The following is a 22,358-nucleotide window of genomic DNA, read 5'->3' as shown; positions in this document are numbered from 1 at the left end:
TGTGAAGGAATTTCTTAAGAGTAGCATCATAGTGACAGCCTGGATATGGGTGAAATAAAAAGGTCTGTAGTGCTGTAAATGCATCTGTTTTGTATTCCAGGGTAGGTATGGAAATCATGGTAAAATCTTACAGAATGTGATTGTACATGTTAGACCTTAATTGATGGCTAACACAATATGGAAATCATGGTAAAATCTTACAGAATGTGATTGTACATGTTAGACCTTAATTGATGGCTAACACAATATGGAAATCATGGTAAAATCTTACAGAATGTGATTGTACATGTTAGACCTTAGTTGATGGCTAACACCCCTAGTCACACATTTAAATCTATGCCCTGTAAGTCAGCTTTTCTATATTTAGCTCCCAGGCTTGTCCTAATATTCTTTGAATATGGCTCTTCAAAATGAACAGGACTACTGCTCAGTTTTCAACAAGACAGGGTCATGCAAAATAAATAAATAAATAAATAAAACAAGCATTTAGTCTCATACCCCTGGTGTAAAGGATAACTCCTGAAGCATGAAGCACCGGATGGACATGATACTTTTTGGCACTGCTGCTGATAAAAGTATAGTATGGAGAGTCAAATAAATAAATATAACATTATGCTGTGAAAAAATCATAAAAAATGTATTTATGCACTTGTTTTTTTTATTTTCCTTCATATGTCCCTATTATTAACATAGCGTATTTATAACAGTTTAAGGCTTGTTGAATACTAGGGAATATTTAATGACATTTTATAACAGATGAATTAAGTTCTCTCTATACAGAATTATAGTAGATGATACATATAGCAAGTGATAATTAGTGTTCCAAAGCTGAAAATTTGTAAATTAAACTACATGACAAAACTGTACATTTCTGAGCTTCCAGTAGCCTGTCCCTCTCACTGTCTTTTGTGAGTGACTGCAGGAAAACCTCTGGTTGCTGCTGGTAACTTAGTCTTCATTTCTTTTTCTGACAATACACACAAAAAGGTCGATCAGTGCCTTTCACAATGGCAACATAGCCTTCTTTTTTAGTAGGTTGGGTATTCCAAAATTAATTGTAAATCATAAACATGTGCAACTCTGCAGTGGACTGAATGTATCAGTATGTCTAGTGAAAGATGACAGAGGGTTAGACTACTGACTTGTGCACCTGAACAGTTTTTTACATCTGTTCCACTACCCCAGTTTTCTATTTTATAATGGAGAATGACGATCACTGTTTTTTTCTTGTAAAATTTTCTGTTTGTTTTGTTTTAACTGAGGTAGACTTTAACTAAAGAAGGCCATGTAAAGATGTTATTCTTAAATTCATCACATTCACAGAGTTTGAAGTTTTCTTTTAGGAAGAGGTCATTGAGGCATTATTGATTTATTTCTTCTCACCGTAAATGTAGTACATTTTTTCCTGGTATGCACGGTTGAATAATGTCAGCAATCATGCAAAAATTAAGAGTGCTCAGAACCTTGCAAAGTGGTGGGTCATAACTAAACCCAATTAAAAACAAATACAAATAAGGGAAGGCGGACTGTCTACTCTATTCTATCAAATTTATTGTTTGTGTGCCAAATGTTGAGGACAGTAAAAAGGGAGATCTGGGGTACTTGCTACAGCTAACAAATGGAAGAGGTAACAGAACAGATGTGACAGTAAGTTAGGAGATGTAATTATGCAGGAATAAATTGTGATGAAAAGAATTATTTATAAAAATGAAATGGAATAGTGATTTTGTAAATAGACTAAAACACAAGAGGGTATTGTCTGACAATGAGAATGTACTGAGAAATGTTGATATGCATCCAGTAGACCCAACAGGAAGTGCACATGGCAATAAATGCAAAAAGCAAACATATGAAGTAGAAAGCCAGTTGCAGAACTTCAGATGGAGGTTAGCGAATGAATGCAAATATGAAATGCAGAATAAAGAGAGCAGCTTTGCTATGAGGCTTCTTGAAGATGGGAGGAAGATTGTGATTAAAAGGGCTGTCTGATATAAATGTAGACACAAAGACTTATGATTAACATGATATAATTAAAGGAAACATGTTGAAGAAGCAGGACAGGATCCATGTGGACATTTTGTGAAAACTGAAGTTAGGAAGGGGTATGTTTCTGCAAAAGAAATCCTGAAAAACAAATAATAACTAGGTAAGTTCACTGAACACACAATTCAGTGAACTGGTAGCAATGTCTGCCAAAGTAACTTGAGCAGAGTCATGCAACAGGCAAATGAAAGCTTAGGAAACCAAACCTGGACTGAACAAAGCAGCTTGTTTAATAGTTCCCAGCTACATGGCTGAAATGCAACAATGTGTTATTTCACAATAAAATTCACTTTGCATCATTTTTCACTCTCAGTTTTTTAACTTGTCATTCTGAATGGTATCTCACTATCTCAGAATGTGATAAGTTAGGTTCATTTATGCTAATTAGTCCATTGTTTTGGACACGTACTTACTTTTCAAGAGCCTTTGATCAGAATTTCAAAGTCTGCTGGTTAAGTAGCATATGTCTGTAGTCAATGTATGTGAAGTTACTTTTCAATCTTTTTTTTATGACTGTGCTTGAATCGCAGTGACCCTATACAAATAAGATATGGTAATATGTGTTTTACTGTGCTCTAAAGTAGTGACAAAACACTTGATAAGGCACACAGAAGGATGATGACAACAGTTGCACATTCTTTCCTTAGAAATCATGGCCAAAGAGAAATATTCAGATTATTCAGATAATAAAATACTGCTGTAATAGAACCACTGAAGATCTTTGCAACAGTAAATGATTGGCAACATGTGGAAAATGAATTATCTATGATAACTTTCAGTTTTCCTATCTAGGGACACAAGCAGGGCTTCCAGAGTCACAATGGCTCATCTAGTGCCTTATGCCATTCAGCTTTCCTAAACCCTCTCCACTGCAAGTTGAGAAGCAAAAAAAAAAAAGCCCCTTTTCCAATCTGCTGCTCCTTCCCCTCACCTCTCTCCAAATAAAAGGGCCAAAAGATCAGTATGGTCCTTCAACCAAATGTTGAAGAACAAAAAAATAAAAAAAAGGAAATAACTAGTTTTAAGAAGTGCAAAACACCACCTGCTACATTTGTGGCAAGCTGCTTGCTGCAGCCAATGCCACACATGAAGAGATGAAGCAAATGCTTCAGTCTTGATGGCAAATTCAGTACCGGTATGGAAATAAATGGCAATATTGCACAACTGCTAATCTTGTCATCTAACATCTTGTATTCCTTCCACACTATGCTTCCCAACAAGAGTATACCAGCAATGATTACACTTGACCTGAAAAACAGGAGAAACAATCCAGGATTCCTATAAACAGGTCTCTGCATGCACAGATTTATTTCAGCAGACAGTTTTTACTGTCAAAGACAGGCAGTTATTAAAACTAATATAACTGACAAATTGCCATTATTCGTTCGGTTAATGAATTGCTGTTGTTTCTAGAAATACAAGTCACTAACCAATAATGCTGGCTTTAGAACTGCATTAAATTAAGTGGTATAGTTTTATTAAGCTGCAAGATAAAAGAGAACTGATAGCAAAAGTGCAGGCAGTTAAAAAAAAAAAGAGAAAACGGAATAGAGAACAGTAGCCATTGTTTAAACACGTAATAAAGAACAAAGATGCTGACTTGTGCTTATTGTATCCATTTCTTCAGAGTCAAAGAAATGTAATCTGGATTTTTTTTTTTTTTTTTTTTTTACAGGCCTTCAACTGTTCGAAGTTTCTGTGTGCCTGATTTTCCAGAGCCAGAGCAACTGTTCTGGAAATATTTGGATCTTAGCACTTTCCTTCTGCTCTACCTTTTACCGCTTGTCATCATCACTGTCACCTACTCTCGTCTAGCAAAGAAGCTTTGGCTGCGCAACGCTATAGGTGACATCACTACTGAACAGTACATCACCCATCGAAAGAACAAGAAGAAAAGCATCAAAATGCTTGTACTTGTTGTGCTTGTTTTTGCAGTTTGTTGGTTTCCATTAAACTGTTATGTTGTACTGGTCTCCAGTTTGCGAATCCGAGCAAAAAACTTGCTATATTTTGCCTTGCACTGGTTTGCCATGAGCAGTACCTGCTACAACCCCTTTATCTATTGTTGGCTAAATGAAAGCTTCCGCCTAGAACTAAAGTCATTACTTAACATATGTAAAAGGGTACAGACCACTCAGGACAATACTTTGCCTGCTGTGATTCTGCCATATCGCGAGGCTTGGAATGAAGAAGACAGCTTAAAACAGGGACCATCTTCACAAAGCATCAGATCAACTACCAATGTACAGACTGTGAATACTGACCTCTGACATGAACTGGTAAGCTTTGAATATTATTTACACAGCTAGTTAAAATATTTAACACCTCCTTTGCTTGAGTGATTTACAAAGCCAAATATATGGCTTGGAATGTTGGTCACATTTTTATAAAATATATCATAAATACAGGAAAGCATGTAGTTCTATATGATGATAATATAACAGAAATTCATTTATACAGTAATGTAAAGCTTATGGACAAACATACAGAAAAATAATACAACTTCACAAACATGAAGATTCATTTTAGCAAGAAGACTGCTTTTGAAGGTATACAAAACAGATGCATTGTGATCAACAACAGTGTGTCTTCATTTCTGCAGACTATAATATAATGGAGCACTTCAGACTTGGACGTATTCACAGAAATCTAAAATATTTCTCCCATTATTTCAGTTTTTTAATCATCTTCCATTTACTTCCTTCTTTCTCTGTTTCACTTATTTCCTAGGGATCTATTGTGAATCATTTTGCATGGTATAATCTTTCAAATTTCCTGTGTTTTGTTTGTTTGTCTTTTCGGCTTTTCCCGGTTAGGGGTCGCCACAGCGGAACTCCGATCCACTAATGATTGGCAGTTGATTTTTATTGTGCCGAGTTGCCAGCCCAATGTCCAACCTTCAGTGAAGGCACGCCCATGCACGTATGTCTTTCAGAGGCCGCTCGACCGCGGGGAGGACATGCAGACTCCACACAGAAGGCACTCCAGCCAAGAATCGAACAGGAGAACCTCTTGCTATGAGGTGACAATGCTACCGCTGTACCACTGCAGATACACACTAATCTTTCTACACCTTTTCTGTCTTAACTCATAGTTCTTCTGTTCAGTAAAAGCATCTATTCTTTTTTTCTTTCACATTTCTATGTCTCAAGCCAAGAACCACTCAAAAATGAAAATAAATAAATAAATAAAAATGACACCCCATCGTGTTTCTCCATCCATTTTCTCTACTCTGTTTATCCAAATTAGGGCAGTGGAGGTAAAGGGGCTATCTAAGAAATCAAATAGTACAGGGACTGAAACCATCGTGGATGGAATATCAGACTATTTCAGGGCATTCATGCTTTTGCCCTGTCTCACACAGTCAAAGATCCACAGCAATAAAATAAAGCGCAAAGAAGAACTGCAAAAAAGAGTTATTCGCAATATAGTACAGAATAATGCAGCAGAGACCTCCAATCCTTAAAATTTAGTTCTACTGTATATGCAGATGATGTGTGGTCAAGCTCATCTCAGTCTGTGCCATCTGCAGCATCTGATACTAGCTCACCAGTGCCCAACTAGGCTACTTTTCAGCAGGACAATCATTCAGTTGTGGTAGCTACATGGACTGGTCATTGTTGCTCTGTGGCCATGTTTTGAGAGTACAGCAATGGCTTTTATTCTGAGAGTGCTGTGCTCTGGTTTCTTGGCATAGGGTAAATGCTACTGGCAGCTCAGGTGTGGTAGTAACTGGATGCCTTATCAGGAATGTGAAGTGACTACTGACATGGAGTTGTGCAGCTGGCTGGCTGTGACCATCATATCATCAGAGAACCACTCATCCTGGGTTTGTTACCCTCCATGCTAACCTAGCAATTTACCATGTTAGGATATGTCTCTTTCCCCAACCAAATGTGTTTTCTCCCTCCCTTATATGTCATTCCACATCCCTTCTTTATTTTCCATTCCTCCCTATCATTGTTATTCTACCCTTTGTCTATGTCTATTGGCTGTCCTCTCCACCTTGTTTGTCTATTGCCTCTTTCTGCCTGTATGAGTCTCTGTCACATGTTTGCATGTCTGCCTCTGCAACCTTCTCTTCTCCCTCTGTGCCATCCACAGCATTTTTTTTTCAGTTTTCCGCACCTGTCCTTTTCTGTATATAAAAAGGGGATTTTTTTTTCCCCAAAAATAAATGTTACCCTTCCTACACCATGGTTACTTGCAGGTGTGTCCTTCTGTTGTTCCTCCCTTTTCTTCTTTCCTATAAAATCCATAAGCTACCATTGATATGATGATCATGGCTGGATTTTGTTCTTCAGCCCCAGAGTGGTCTATGTAGTTTTCACTGTACTGACCTTCTTGTGTCGAGTGCAGATTGCAGCTTTTTGTCACTACATTGTGAATATTAGCATTGCATCGCTTTGGCTTTAATAGCCAGCCTTCTTTGTGATGTCTGCTGTTGCATCAGTGATGTGCCCTTTAAAACTCTCCTCCAGCCATGAAGTAGCCTAGCATTGCTTCACCCATTAACACTTTGCTTCTATTTATTAAACAGACCTTTATTTAACCAACCATTGTCGTCCATTACTAATAAATGGCTGCTTAACTATGCAGCTTGTCACTCAGTGGCTCACTGAAAAATGAATGCTTAACATGCATAGTACTTATTTATTATTCCCTGACTAACAAGAAACATTCCATTCTTCTTTTCTTAGTGGTCCTTTGTCTGTCCCGTGATTTGGCTATTACCTTTACTGTCTGATGTCAAAACAGTTCACTCCTGCACAGGGTAATACTGCAGTTTCTCACAACTGACTCCCTGTTAGAAGAAGCTATACATTATAAATACACTGTCATGCAAGGACAGTGTCACTAACGCCTGCCCTCTTGCACAAAGCAGGAATCTTGTATTATGACTCCTGCTGGATTTTATTACTTGTTCTTTGCAGATTCAGCAACATCAACACCATTAGAGCATGTAGCAGTAATATGTCATTAATATAGTTATCATGGGCTATAAATAACTTATGTATGTTGCTACACACCAGTAAGAAACATTACATCATCAGTATCATCTCTTATCTCTGATAAAACATCCTTAAACTTGGTTAAGTTAATCAGTGGATGTCACCTCCACTAGTCATTAGGACATTTATTGTATTACCATTTGCATGAACTGCATTTCATGGCTTGGTGGCATTGTAGCCACAGCTGGAGACATAAATAGACATAAATTTGCATTCAAAGCACTGGAGGTTGTTTATGTCAATCAAAAGAAAGGGGACATTACAAATGTAACAGAACAACAAGAAGTTAAGTGGATCATTAATTTGCAGGTAGATCGTCTGCCAGGTTTGAACCTTATAGTTCCACTCAGACCGATACTAAAGGCTAGAAGGAACAAGATTGGTTAAGAAAAAAAGTGTGTACGCCATTGAGACACACTATTTGACCAATAAGAGTTGTGTTTCTTCCAAAGAATATTACTGGTCTAATAATAACAAATGAGACAAAACCATTACTATCTCTTTAAATGTGGTTAATTCACTCTAATAGGCTGACTATATATGGAACTGAAGTCCCTAATGTTTCCATGATCTGAAGAAGATAATTTGAAAGTGCTTATCGTATCTGAAGGGACACCAATTTTTATTTTCTTTACTTTGTTTATTTTAATTGGTTCATTAAAGACAGTGAAGAAGATTTTTTAGACCTTGGTGGTGAATCTAGACCTATACTTCTATTTTTGCTCTACTTGTCTGTGGTTCACCTTTAGTAGCGAGAAGGTATCTGTTTTTCTGACAGCTGGAGACATGGCTACTGTCATCTTAGTGCACATAACTAACATATCTTATAAAGCATGATATTCATTGTTTGCTCCACTTTATTATAGGATTAACATTTGGCATGAATAGAATGTCTATGTACTTTCATCTCATATGAGATATGTCATTAAATTCAAATTGAAAAACCAACTTAGACTTCAAGTTTATGTTCATATACACATCTGAGTGTACAAAGAAATGTTCATATTTCTGTGAGTGAAAATAATAAATTACAGAATTAAAAGATGAAATCTTACTTGTTACTGTAAAACAGTGTGTCTATGGTATAACAATATCAGCTAGGTGTGCAAGTATCAAAACTGTCTAGGACTTTGGAGGCAAAACATACTCACAAAACAACAATAATTAAAACTTACTTTAAATGCCATGTATTTGCTCAGTTTCAGAATTCCGTGATTCTGTGTTAGGCAATTATTTATTTATTTTATTTATTTACATTTGTTGACTGGGAGTGTCCGACTGGACGTAGGTCCATTTTCAGTGGAGGCATGGGGAGAAAAGCTCCACAGTTAAAATAAACAGACAGTAGTTACATTGGATTACATAGCAATTAACAATTTAACATAGCAATTACTTACAACATATTTACAGATGAAGAACATAGTACATCAGTAGACAATTAGAATCTACTAGACAACTAGAATTAGAGAAAGCAATACCTTATCCAGTTCTACATCATGCATTGGTATAGCCAGTATGAAATGTGAGCACTTCATTGGCCCAGTCATATCATATTTGAAGACAATGTCACTGTTATCCACAGTGAAATGTGATTGATGTAGCGAGTCAGCAACACAAATCGCTGGACAGCAGTATGGTCATATTGGTACCAAGGCTGATAAACTGCGTGCTGTGCATGGCAACCATCATATTAGAAACAGCAAGAGCTGTGTGTGGACATTCTCATCACTGTCATTATTACATCAGAGAGACTGCTAGGACCCTGGAAATATTCACCACATAGGTTAGAATCACAGCCAGTGATAATGAGTATATAAAGGATAGGATATTTGTTAAACTATATTGCTGCAGACTGTCTGTGGTGGTGTCATGAGGGATTCTTACTATTCATTAAAACATTTTTGATAAAGCAGAAGTCAAGTTTTATTCACTGATTCTTTTGATTTATCAATACCTAAGTGAATCACTCTGTGGAACAGTGCAGGATAGGAAAGTTTCAGCTTCCTCCTATATCTGTATTAGTATATTTACAAATATGGGGGAGTGAAGCAGAGCTTATATCCCTGCAAAAATTTAGTTTTTGTAGTTTTTACCTGCAGTTGGTGATGCGTAATATCAAGTATTTATTTTCAAAAGAGCTAGTTCAAGTCAAAATGTATGAGATGTTTTACGATATGCCTATGTCGTACTTGGCCTGTACATTTTGAATGGATGCATTCCACAACTATGGGTAATAACACTATGGAAAGTTGTCAGCAGATACCTACTTATCCTGGTAGGTGAGATTGTATATTACATGATGCCCCTGTGTTATAGATGCTTGTCTCTGTGGAGACTATGGAAAATTTCTCATTAAGGAGTTTGTTTATTTTATGATTAATTTAATTTAATTATTTATTTACTTACTTATTTGCTTAATTTTATTTTATCTTATCTATTGGTTGACCGGGTAGTCCTACCAGAAGTAATTGTCTTTTCTCAGAGGCAACCCAGGAGCACAGTTTGGTTGATTGATTTAATCAGTCACAGAGTAGGCAAACAGAAGTGTAAAGAATCAAACCCTGCACCCTTAGCACAAGAAAGCATCTAATAAAGTCACTCACACCTAAAACACCTTCTTTATATACTTCCATATCAGACCCATACGACATTATGGCATCCAGAACCTTTTTGGGGTCTGCCTTCTTTAACTAAGTGACTTACCAGTTAATAATAGTCAGTATTAGAAAGGTCAAATAATTATTAACAAAATTACACTAAATTCTTAGTCTAGGATGTCCTGCAGTGGAGAAAGTAATCTTTGCTTGCCACTTATTATTCATATTTTCAAACTTATTTTCATAACTGAGAGATCTACAAATTATTGAGGTAGAGGATGTGAAACACCAATGTAGGAGATAGGACAATTCACTATTGTCACTCGCCGGGTCAAGATACAACAGGTTTGCATTGTGGGTTCTTGTTCAAGCATCTTTACTGTATACAAACACATCATAAATGAGGTTAATCTCATCCACGGATGAATCTCCTATCGACAGTCCTCACTACCTTCTACAGTGGTACTATAGAAAGCATCCAGACAAATAACCTTGTAGTATGGTATGAAAGCTGCTCTACCTCTGAGCGCAAATCCCACAAGTGAGTGGTGAGGGCAGCCGAGAAGATCATTAAGACCACCTTACCACCTATCCATGACTTGTACTTATTCAGATGTCTCAGCAAGGCCAGAGGAATAACTAAAGACTGCACTTACCCTGTTTACAGTCTGTTCCTGCATATATCATCCAGAAAAGCACTTCCAAAGCATACGTTGCAGAACTATGAGATTCAGGAACAGCTTCTTCCTGAATGTCATCAGGCTGCTGAACTCTAGTAACCACTACACTCCATGATGTCCACCTGGGTCAGTAGAAACTGTCTCAAATTGTGCATTAACCTGGCTACCAGTCTCATCTAACAGTGTAATATTCACCATGACTGTAACTTATAGGCCATAATGCAGTAAAATATCTCTTCTTTCAGTGCAATACATGTTACAAATTCATAAATTAACCATAGTGCAATATTCTAAGGTCCATAGTGCAATGCTCTAATGTTCACAGTACAATACTCAAATGACTCTTTCTGTGCAAGGATCAATGCAATGTCTTAACCAAGTACTTGTGCAATACTAAAGCTCATGCAAGTAAGTGTTCACTTCTAAAAGTGTTAAAATCTGTTTCTAATTATGTCCAATATTAGTCTGTCTACCTGCATATCCATGATGTAATAGGTGTCATATGTGTAAATGTCTGTCAAAATAGTCTATATGTTGTCTGCACATCGAGTCCGGAGACACGGAATTTCATTCAGTTTTTGCAATTATGTGATTTCTGAATGACAATAAAGTTTACTTTGACTTTGACTTCAAGCAACTTTAACTTATAAACCGATTAGCTATCATGCACATGGATGATAACATTCTGGCTGCACATGGCACTGAAGCAAACACATGCTTGGTATTTTTATGCACACACAGATCTTGGAAATGCTTCTTAAAGGTACAACACACCTGTTATTCTGCAACTGTCAGTGCTGGTTTATATCACACCATACTGGAAGTATTGCTAATTGTTTGCTAGTAATTAAGAAAATAAGCAATATTTCCATATGTACTTAATACTTCAACAAACAAATGATGTACAAAATGTTGCATGGCATTAAGTGAAACCTTAGATGATGCTGAGGAAAACTGTTTTTGATATTTGCAATTTAAGTTGCACATTTTCAAAGATATCCAGCATAATTTGTTTTACTAATTATACAATTAAGCATGTGTTTTCATATTTCTATAAATATTTTAATAAACACACACATAGTAAAATTTCTTGTTGTCATGTGAAAGCTTATGTCTAGTTAGCAAAACTGTTTTAACAATATAGGTCTAAGTTGTATGGTTTTCCTGATATGAAAATGCATTTATGAAAGTTTACAATAATATAATTTGGGGATTGTGTGCATTATAATATATTACTATATTTATGGAAAATACTATAAATGCACCAATTATTATCACTTTAAAGAATACCTCTTACTGATGGCTATTTGTACAGTTTTAATAGCTTTTACTGTTCAAAAAATATTTATGTTTGCTTATTTTATGCTTTTTAAGTTTATTTTTCAGAAAATGTTCTGGAATGCAAGATGTGCATAATCTGCTAGAGATGTGACATTTCACATAACATATGTGCTAATGAGTTGAGACCTGAGAGCTATAGTCCTGCACTAACCTCCAGAGTTGTGCAGTGCAAAGGTGCCGGAAGCTGTTGAAGACTGGGGGGGGCACTTAGTGATCTAAAAAGAGAAATTTTTATAGCTATTTACTATCGCAACATAGGTTCACTTGGAGGACTTTTTAAGCTTAGCCAATTCCCTTTTGGTGCTTGATTCTTCAATTAACATTTTCTGATTGGTCTTACCTATCCCATGGCTGATAATTTTATATTAGCCCTAGTGAGATTAACTGTGATCATTCCATAGATAATCTGAGCGAACCCATATAAGGGATGCAGAATTTAGGAACTGCCTCTATCTATTAGTGGCATGAGGGGCAATCCTGGAGTAGATTTTCTATTGCCCATCCTTAAATCCAAGTTGCATTTCTGGATTTTACTTTTTTTACATTTTATAGCACAATGCACAAACACTAACAGATATCCGCTAAACAAAGCAATACTGTCTCACAATGAAAATAGACTTGGCATTAAAACTTCTCTGCCCTTGAAACTCATATTCATTGAAACAGCTTTAAAACCCAGACCATATCCAAAGAAAATGCATCTGGCCAGTGGTAGATAAAGATTACCTTTTGGATGTTTTGAAATCAGAGGCCCCTTGCGCACAAAACAAGAAACATACATCCGTTCTTTGATACTCCTTCCTGACTTTATTAAATTATATTCCTTGTATAATACAGCATACTTGTTAGACTTAAGTAAGAGCGCATTTTAAATTTATTGTTTGAACATTTTACCACTAGGCAATGAAGCAAAATGCATGCACCAATAATGACAAAAATGCCCTATTCAGAACATTTCCATAACAGTCAACCTCTACACACAATATATATTATATATATAAAAATACAAATACAGAATCACAGTAGTGTAAGCCATAAGCATGTTGCACCGCTTCTTGCACTTATTTTCACTTGGGGGGGGGCAAAAGGCCAAACACCAGGGGCACATTTTAAACATTGCTTGTATAATTTTGGAAAGTTGCTTGCATAAAATGTTGTGTTACCACTGTACATTTCACTGCCAAGTCTTGTCCCCAGAACCCTATGCACTACAGTCAGAACAACATACCACTAAGCTAAATCAGCAGTTTCCTGAAAGACAGGAAGACAAACTTAAATGGCTATAATTTAGTGAATTCAGTTCTCACTTATCACCATAGATCTCAACCTCCTAGCACAAAAATACAGAACAAAGACAATAATGGGGGAATACAGCCCCAAAATAGGGACACATTTCAAATACTAATCTTATAAATTTAGAAATTTGCTAGCATAAAAGGTTTTGTTTTACTGCTCCTGAAAGCCAGAGATTTAATGAGGAACAGAACAAAACAAAAATGTGAGGCATAAATTCATAAGTGATGGTGGCTAGGGACTTTAGGCTCTTTTTACTTTCACCCAAGGTGCAGGGTTTGAGCTTGTGTACCACTAGCCACCTGATGTATCCTGTTGGGGACACACACACAAACACACACACACACACACACACACACACACACACACACACACACACACACACCAGTGGACTGTAAATTACACACCACTCTGCCCGAATCCACCTGCTAAGTAAATCCTGTATTGTGGCTCTGCAGTTGGAAGAAAATCCACCTGCTAAGTGACATCCTGTATTCAAACCGGCATGCATTTGCGACGTTGCAAAGCTGATGCAATAGAGATGGTTGAGACATTGCAAGTGGAAAATTGAGGGGGTGCCCCTCCTTGCTCGCCCTATGGTTCTGGCGCCAATGGTGCAGTGTGATTTGGTTAGTATGTATGCTTATTTTTTTCTGAAGATACTTGCAGTTATGGCTGACAGCAGAATGTGCTGCAGCCAAGTGTCCAGTAGCCTGATGTCCAGAATCTGCAGGTCAGACATACAGGTTGTACTTAGATGTAAACTCCACTGTTTCCTTGCATATGTATCTGCATTATTGGTCCACTTGATATAGCTTCCAGAATGATGCAATGATCTCTCAGAAAACTACTATACTACAGTGGACAATACTTTATCCAGTTCTACATCATGTATTGCTATATGCAATATAAAAAGTATGTAATGATATCCATTTTAACTTGGCATGTTTTATTTCAATAATTATCCATTGCACAGAATGTACTTTGGAGTTTTGGTTTGTAGACCGTCTTGTAGCATGTCAGATAGTTTTGTGACTCAAGAACCTCCTCAGCCATGATCTGGGCCACAAGGAAAGGATAAACACAATCTATATGGACAGCTTATAGTAGCCATTCACTACTATGCTTGTGTGAAGAAGCCACAATATAGAGAAAAAGCTCAAGTAGCCACAGGAAGAACATATAAACTACTCAGATATAGACAAGATAATCAGAACTCAACCCCAGAGTTGTGAAGCAACGATCTTAAGTTGCTTTGCTACCTTCATTCATCTGTGACTTCTAGACAGATATTCATCGACTTGTAATATTTATACAGTGCACAGCTTTGTGACGTTATCCTGTATGGGGCTTTTGTCATAATGCATAACTTATTATTGTTGGGTTATTTGTTGAAACTTCTGTATGCTACAGAACTCTCTCTTTACGTCCTTATGTTAAAAGAGTATGCTGTGATCATCAAGCTTACCATACATGGAAATTAGCTTGGAATTATGCCACAACCATGTTTTTTCTATAATGCTTCATCATATGTGAAGAACTCAGAACTTCAAATCCTGATGAATTTTATGTTGCCCCTGATTTTCACCTTCACGACTCTTACATACAAGGTAATACATGCAATAATATCTGGAGTACTTTGCATCTTTCAGCTCTGAAAATAAGAAAGGTTTGCATCGCAGTGACTGAGCTTATCATTTCTGTACTAATAGCCTAACAGAGGCCAGTACTGCTTAAATTTTGCTTACTATGTCATTGTTTCATCACAAGATCTGAGAAGCATAATCAGCTTGCAGGACCGTGACTTAAAAAGGATATGGCATATACACTTCCTGTGAGATGTGCTTGTCTGTTTGAAATAGAAAAAGTTAAAGAGTACTGCTTCAGCTAGCAAGCCCTCACCTGAACATGCTCTTACAAAGCAGCAGTTTTCCTTCATGTGAAGTATGCCTATCCCAGTTGAGGTTTACAAATACTGAAAAAAGATTTAATTACACACAACCTTACTAGTGAATTCTACAGAATGAGTATGGTAGCAAAATGTATACCATTTCTTGCAAATTAAGGTGCTGATCATATGTAGATTTTCTCTCTCTGCTGTCTTCTTTTTATTTTTATACTTATTTTCAACTAAAAAAAGTTTAACACTTTAATGTATGTATATATATTCTAAGAAGCAGACGTATACATATATGTTCAAATGTATATTTCTAACACGACCTAACAAAGGTAATTGAAAACTTATATTGCAAAAACTGGATCAATAAAGAGACAGTAACATGCATCTTTTGGCATTCTACTGTGTGTGATACAAAATGTTGTGTGACTGGTACAGATTTAAGGAAAACTACATGTAAGGAGACTCCCTAATTTCTGAGTAACCCAGGTACAGGAATGACAAAGTTTAAGATTGTGACATAATTATACTTAATTGCACATAATGAGACCTATAATAGTGCATGCATACTTCTGCTTGTTAGAATATGTATATATACATACATTAATGGGTTCAATCTTTTTAGTTAAAGATAAGCAGAAAAATAATAAAAAGAATACAGTAGAGCAGTTCATGAACAGGATCCAAATGGCACAAAAATGTAGAAAAAGGACAGTGAAAGTAATTTTATTAGTAATTGTGCTTAAGTTAATAAAGTACAGTGCTGTGAAGTATGGCAGCCTGCAAGGCTCAGTGCCTTAGACTGACTTTGTTCCAGCATTCTTAACATTTTTCAGGTAGTGTTCCAATAACTAAATAACTTCACAGGGAGGGAATATAAAGCTTAGCTTGTCTTCCTATGCTGGGGGTGCAGGAATTAAAACTCTAATGACAGTAGTTTTCTCTGTTGGCAGAGTGAAGGTTAACAGCCAAAATGATTTGACAAGATCCTCTTTTTTCTGGGAGGCATAAGAGGCACTGATGTGTGTGTGTGTGTGTGTGTGTGTGTGTGTGTGTGTGTGTGTGTGTGTGTGTATACATGCGTGCATGTGTGTGCATGCGTGCATGTGTGTGTATGCATGCATGTGTGTGTGTGTGTGTGTGTGTGTGTGTGTGTGTGTGTGTGTGCGTGTGTGTGCTGGATCACAGATACACAGATGTTATAATAATATAGGCCACTATTGCAGTTGATTGCACATTAGGTGAGATACGAGAATGAAGAATTAATAGACCAATAGTGAAAATTGCATATTTAAGGCTTAAGCTTAACTGAAGAAGAGTACACAAAAAGAAACCGATAGTTCAGAAATGAACCAAGCAGACTTGTGGTGCAGAGAAATAAAACACTTACTGATGACTTGTGTTTAATTAATGGAACAGGCACTGGAGGGAGCAGGTGTGAGAAGGATGGTAGTGTGTGCTCAATGCCAGCCCACCTATTCTAGTCGGGGGAGGTGGTCTAGGTTGACCGTAATAAAAGCATTATTATACAATCTTAGGTCATTAGTATTCAAAAACAAGCACAATGATTAGTCAGCCCAACCAGCGTGCCTATTGTAAAATCAAGCATATATCAATAAAAACAAGTCCAGCTGCTGAAATCTAACTGGCCTTTCTTTTGTTAGTGTATATTATGGAAGTGTACTCAGGTGTCCAAATTTTCATAATTTCCAAAATTTTGCATGATATTTTAGGTTTGTCCCTCATAAAATCTGTGGTTTTCTCACTGAGGAATGAAGTCACTAAATAATGACAACACATTTCAGCTTCAAAGTATTCATCATTCAATGCACAATAGCATAAATCCTGTTATTCTAGCAGCTTTCTAAGTTTATAAGAGCAACACTTATAGTAGGGACGTTTGCCGCCCCTTATTTAAGTCTTTGCAGATTTCTTGAGCTAAGAGGTTGAGAGGTACTTAAAGTCGGCAGAAAAAAATACAAGGAAAATCAGGTACATTCTGCAAAACTAAAGAAATGTACCTGATTTTCCTTCTGTTTTTGTCCTGTCTCTCTCGTACTTTTAAACTGTCCAGATTTTGCATTAAAAAAAAAATGGAGATCTTTCTTTCTCCATTGATTTCCTTTCTAAAGCACTAATGTATTGTGTAAGCAAGGGAATGTAAGACCCACGTGCATGAGCAGTCCATTAACAAAGTAGAAGAATGCAGAAATAATGTGGAAGAACATCACGGCACCATTATTCAAATAAATTATTTAAGAAAAGTAAGACAGTTATTTCTTAATGCCATTGTATAATAGCAATAACTGACTTGCTGGTGTGGGTTTATTGAAGATTTACCCATGGTTGACCTTGTTCAATATACCATGCCCACCTACTCATTGGTTATTGATTAATTGAACAAGAAGTCATTAGTATTCCAGAATGTGCACACTGATTGAAATGACCAGCGAGCGTGCCCATTGTGAATTGAGCATAGACCAAATGAAAAATGTCCAGCTGCTGAAGTAGCACTGAGCAACCTGACTTTCTATTGATATAAATTGGGGGAAGGGCATAGTAAAATATAAAAAAATCAGGTACTTTCTGCAGAACTAGTGAGACAGAAACATACCTGATTTTCCTTGCATTTCTTTGCTATCCCTATTAAAACCTTGATTTTTTTAAACAGAAAAAAAGAAAGATACAGAAATGCAGATTCTCTTCTCTCTGCTGCTCCTGAACTTCCCTAATGTGCTCTGCAGGCTTGGGAATGAAAGTCTCATATGCATATGCAGTACTTCAGAAGATAATGTGGAAGAAAACTAAACTGCTGTTATATAAAGACATTATTTAAGAAAGGTAAGCAATTTCTTTATTAAATAATGTCATTATATAATAGCAATATTCCTCTCCTGCGTGTGGATATTAGGTGGGCAATTTTTCCATACCCCTCATGAAGCTGACTGTGTTCATGTTCCCCAAATCAAAACATTATTAGCTTCAGGGTCATTGTACTTCAGAGCAGGGGACATCATGCTGCAAAAAATCATTTGGCATCGCAAAGTATTTGATTAGAAAGCCAAAACCCAAAAGCTGAACAGGCATTTCTTCACAAACTAAAATATGACATTGCCAACTGAGTGTGTTCACATTTTACCTCTTAAAAGGCACTAAAAACATTTTTCTACCAAATTGTTAAAATCAACTCTATATTCTCTCTTCCCTTCTATACCCTTGGTCACCATATATCACATATGGTCAAGTCCCCTTCATCATTATCATCCTCATTAATGACAGAGTCTCAACCTCCTTACCTGTAACAAAAAAAAAAGAGATATTCATGGGACAGATACCATACTTGTATAAGGCATCACCTATCCAAAATAGTGTCCCTGCAAGATATATAACTAAATGTTGAATTAGCATAGTCATCTCCTTCCATAATGGTGGCCACTCTACTGACCCTGGTTCATAGGTGTGTACTAGGCTAATGGCCCTGGAATCTTTACTAGAATAGCCCATAGAAGTGCCCTGGCATCATGCCACCTGATGTTAGTTCCCAGTGCCTCTATCAAGTAGACCCATTGGAGCGATCCCTGGAGTAAGCTTTCTATTTCCCATCCACTCATCAAGATTTCTCTTGAAGAGGCCAGTGAGGTGCTCTGCTTGACGAATATGGGAAGTCTATTCCAGAGCATGGGCAGTCTCTGGGTTATGAACCTGTCCCTTCAGCATGTTCTGTTGATTGTGGTAATGAAGTTGAGGTCTCTGGAGTGTGTGGTGTGGAGGTATGGGGATTTCTTTAGATGTAGCATTTCTAACAGAGCTGGGTCAGACATGGCTCTGTAAGTCAAGCAGAGATCACCTCTTAGTAGATGATATGAGACACAGAATAGTTGGAGATTTTTGAGCCTGTCCATGTAGGACATGTGTTTAAGGCCAAGGATCCTCTTCGTAAGGCAATTCTGTGGCCTTTCCAGCTGTTGCATGTGTCTAGTGAGGTGCATGCCAGATGGGGCACTATACTCCATGATTGGCCTAATGAGGGAAGAGCAGAGAGAGAGATGATGACCTATTTCTTTCTGGATGCAAAACCCTTGATAATGAGATGTGCCACATAGAAGGACTTTCTGACCACAGTGGCAATGTGGTGGTCAAAGGAGGGGTTGCTGTCAACATGTGTCCCCAGATCTCTTATAATGCCTTCAGTGTTCAGTGGGCTCCCATCGATGTGGTAATTAGTGGGAACTTGGGTTTTTCCCAAAGGGGATGATGGCGCATTTTTTGGCATTAAGCTTAAGGCCAGGGTTTCGACACCAGTCATTGGTCTCAGTGAGGCCTTTCTGTAGGATGTCTACATCACTTGGAGTGTTAATAATGGGTCCCAGCTTGCAGTTGCCTGTGAACTTGGTCAGCCAGAGTCTCTCTGTGTTGTCCTGGACTTCAGAGAAGTACATGCCAAACAGGAGAGGACTCAGGACTGATCCCTGTGGGACTCCACTCATGACTGGTCGGCAGTCTGACTTGGAGACCGCTACTTTCACACTGCGGGTTCTATCTGAGAGCCAGTTTGCAACCAACCTAATGATATAGGGGCTGAGGCCTAGTTTGGTGAGTTTATCAATGCTTCCTGAGTGGGGAATGGTATCAAAGGTCTTGGCCAGATCAAGGTAGGCTGTATGAACTGCCTTGCCCTCATCCACATCTCTGGTAACTGGCTCAAAGAAGTCAACCAGGTTGAGTAGGTATGATCTACCTTTCACAAAACCAAATTGCGTGTGATCTAGAGTTTGGAAATTCCGTATATCCTTGCAAATTAGGTCCTTGATGATGCCTTATATATCAGATGCATCAGGCTAATGGGGCGATAATTCCCAGGGTCTGTAGTTGCTCCCCCTTTATTGAGAGGAATGACTGTAGCAGTGCATTGTTCGGTAGGGACAAAGCCTGAGGTGAGACTGTGATTGAACAGAGCACACAGATGTGGTGTCAGTTCACTTTGTAGTTCATGTAGAATACATCCAGGGATATTGTCGGGTCCCATGGAAGCTGTATTCTTAGCCTTGGACACTGCAGCTTTAGCATGTGTTGCAGTAATGCTGGGTGCCTGGCATTCCTCCGGTAATGTGATTGGTTCTTTAGGGGGGAGAGAGGGGTAAAGTTGGCACTAAATCTGTCGGCCAGTATGTTGGCAATATTTGTTGGCTCAGTATAGGAGGTACCACAGTGCAGTAACTCAGAGCAAACCTGGGTATTGCCGTGGAGATTTTAGATATAACTATAGAAGGCTTTGTGGTTGTTTTTAGTGTCTGCCACAATTCTGCCTTCATAGCTGGCTTTACACGTTTTGATGAGGGATCTCAACTTTTTATTGAGGCTAATAAGGGAGTTTTTCCAGTCCTGGTACTTCACTTTTTTCTGCAACAGTTTCTTCTTTCTGTAGTAAATTTTATTAATGGAAGGGGACCACCAGATTGGCTTCCTTTTTAGGCAGAGAGCGTCTTGGTTCTTTTGGGTATGGCTAGTCCCATGCATTTATGTGCATGCTCATACAGTGCATTGGTGTATAATTTGGCAGTCATGCACATTTTTACCATTGACATGGGTGCTGTGAAGTTAGCCACCTCTGTTTTTAGTAGCCCAAAGTCAGTTTTGGGAAGTTTTTCATAATGGTTACCTTTGTGGGGGTGTGAGTGAGATATGGATTTCCATGGTGATTAGTTTTCAGTCAGATCTAACCAGGGAGAAACTGACTATTTTTGTAAAACAACAGTTGCCCATGCTAGTAATAACTAGGTCAAGGATGTTACTTCCTCTAGTGGAGGTAAGAATGAGCTAGTCCAGGGCACTGGAATTGATGAATTCCAGGAAACGTTGGTCCAGTGTATTGGTGCATGAGTAGTTTTCCTGGTTGATGGAGGGGTAGTTGAAGTCACCTAGTATGAGAGTGTTGGGTTGGACCCTAATAGTTACCAGGGTGCTTAGAAACATGGAGTGAGAGTCTTGGGACATGGTTGAGGACCTATAACAGGCTTTGACCTGAATCGCCATCTTACCCAATGTTAGTTTTACTTGAATTATCTCAGATGTGTTATGCTGGGCTACTAGTTTGCAGGTGTGCATATCCTTTATGAATATGGAGACACCACCACCTTTGGTGCTTCGGTCCATGTTCTGGGGCTGAAAGGTGTGTAATTAGTTATAGCCTGGTAGCGCTGGGGTGCTTTCTGCTGCTTTTAACCAGGTCTCCATTACAGTACAAATGTAGACGTTCTCCATTTTGAGGAGTGCTTCGAGTAAGTGCATCTTGAGATTTAGACTTCTAGCATTGAGCAGCATGACCTTCAAATTGCATTTATTTATAGCTGTTACAGTGGTTGTCTGGTCTTTGGAACATCACCTAAAAAGACACTGTAGGGTTGGCAAGATCCTTAGCCAGTATCTGGAAACCTAGGGGTGACAGATGCAGGCCATCTCTGGCAAAGAATCAAGGTCTGTCAATCATGTCATCCCAAGCAGATAGATACTGGATTCTCTTAGAATGACACCAGAAACTTAGCCAATTGTTGAAGTCAATCTTTTTCTGGTTTTACTGCAGTATCATTTTGGGTGATGGTAGGATGCTGCTCAGGGGTAGGGGCATACCCGCCTGGGCCACATGATCTGAGAGCTGCTCCATGTCTCTTTTCATGTAGTCCAGGGAGGTGCATCATTCACACCCACAGTGACAGAATCATACTTGTATTTGTTGTGGAGTGACCTGAGTGATTGTGTTGTGTGTGTGATTCTGGCACCTGATTGACAGCTGACTGTTACCTTCTTCTTATTCAACATAGTGAGTGGGGCATCAGTTTGCTTCACTATCGAGTCACCTATGATTAGTGTATCGGGCAAGCTGTTTTGCCTTAGGGGCTTAGGTTGAGGGGCACACTGTGTAGGTGAGCTATGTGTCTTGTGATTTGTGCTGTGTTGTGGTGGTCGAGAGCATTTCTGCCTTGGAGCTCTCTGCTGTTTGGGTAGATTTCTCTTGAGAGGCTCCACAAAGGTGGGTGTGTGGTTTGCGTTTTTATGTGAGAACTGTGATGGTGGTTGTTCTGGAGGGCTATGGATTGCATGTGGTGTGATGCAGGTGTTGACCTTATCTTCATGACCAGCTATTCCGGTCTTAGCTTGAGAGTGCATGGCTTCCAATTTGGATATATAAGTGCATCTCTCACAAGTCAAGAGTGTTGGGAGGTAAGAGCAGAGGGTTGTCTGTGTACATGAGGCAGTTGCTACACTGCCTCAGAATGCCCAAGTTCACCAGGTTAATAGGAGAAAGCGCAGGGAACTGACCTTTAGACATGCCAGGAGGGTTGATCATTATTACTAAGCACTGGAGCTGTTTCCTTATATATTCCTTTTACAGGAAAAATGTCACTCAAGGTGTCTGAGTCTGTACAGAGCACTGACAAACATGTGAGGGGATCTAATACTAGTGCATCTGTATGTTATCACATAAATGGAACTCATC

At 38.2% G+C, this 22,358-nt stretch overlaps 1 protein-coding gene across 1 annotated transcript in view; it reads left to right on the top strand.

Annotated features, from left to right (window-relative positions):
* LOC122789756 (probable G-protein coupled receptor 83) overlaps nt 1-22,358 on the top strand; it is a 534,141-nt gene that overhangs the window by 498,999 nt on the left and 12,784 nt on the right. The window contains exon 4 of the mRNA XM_044057192.1: nt 3,719-4,322. Within this exon, the coding sequence (XP_043913127.1) occupies nt 3,719-4,313 (595 nt within the window). The 3' untranslated portion in view covers nt 4,314-4,322. The remainder of the gene's footprint in view (nt 1-3,718; nt 4,323-22,358) is intronic.

Source organism: Protopterus annectens, chromosome 15.part0 (assembly GCF_019279795.1).
Source record: "Protopterus annectens isolate FY-2018-M chromosome 15.part0, PAN1.0, whole genome shotgun sequence".
Taxonomy (NCBI): Eukaryota; Metazoa; Chordata; order Ceratodontiformes; family Protopteridae; genus Protopterus; species Protopterus annectens.
This window is presented reverse-complemented; position numbering and strand designations above follow the sequence as displayed.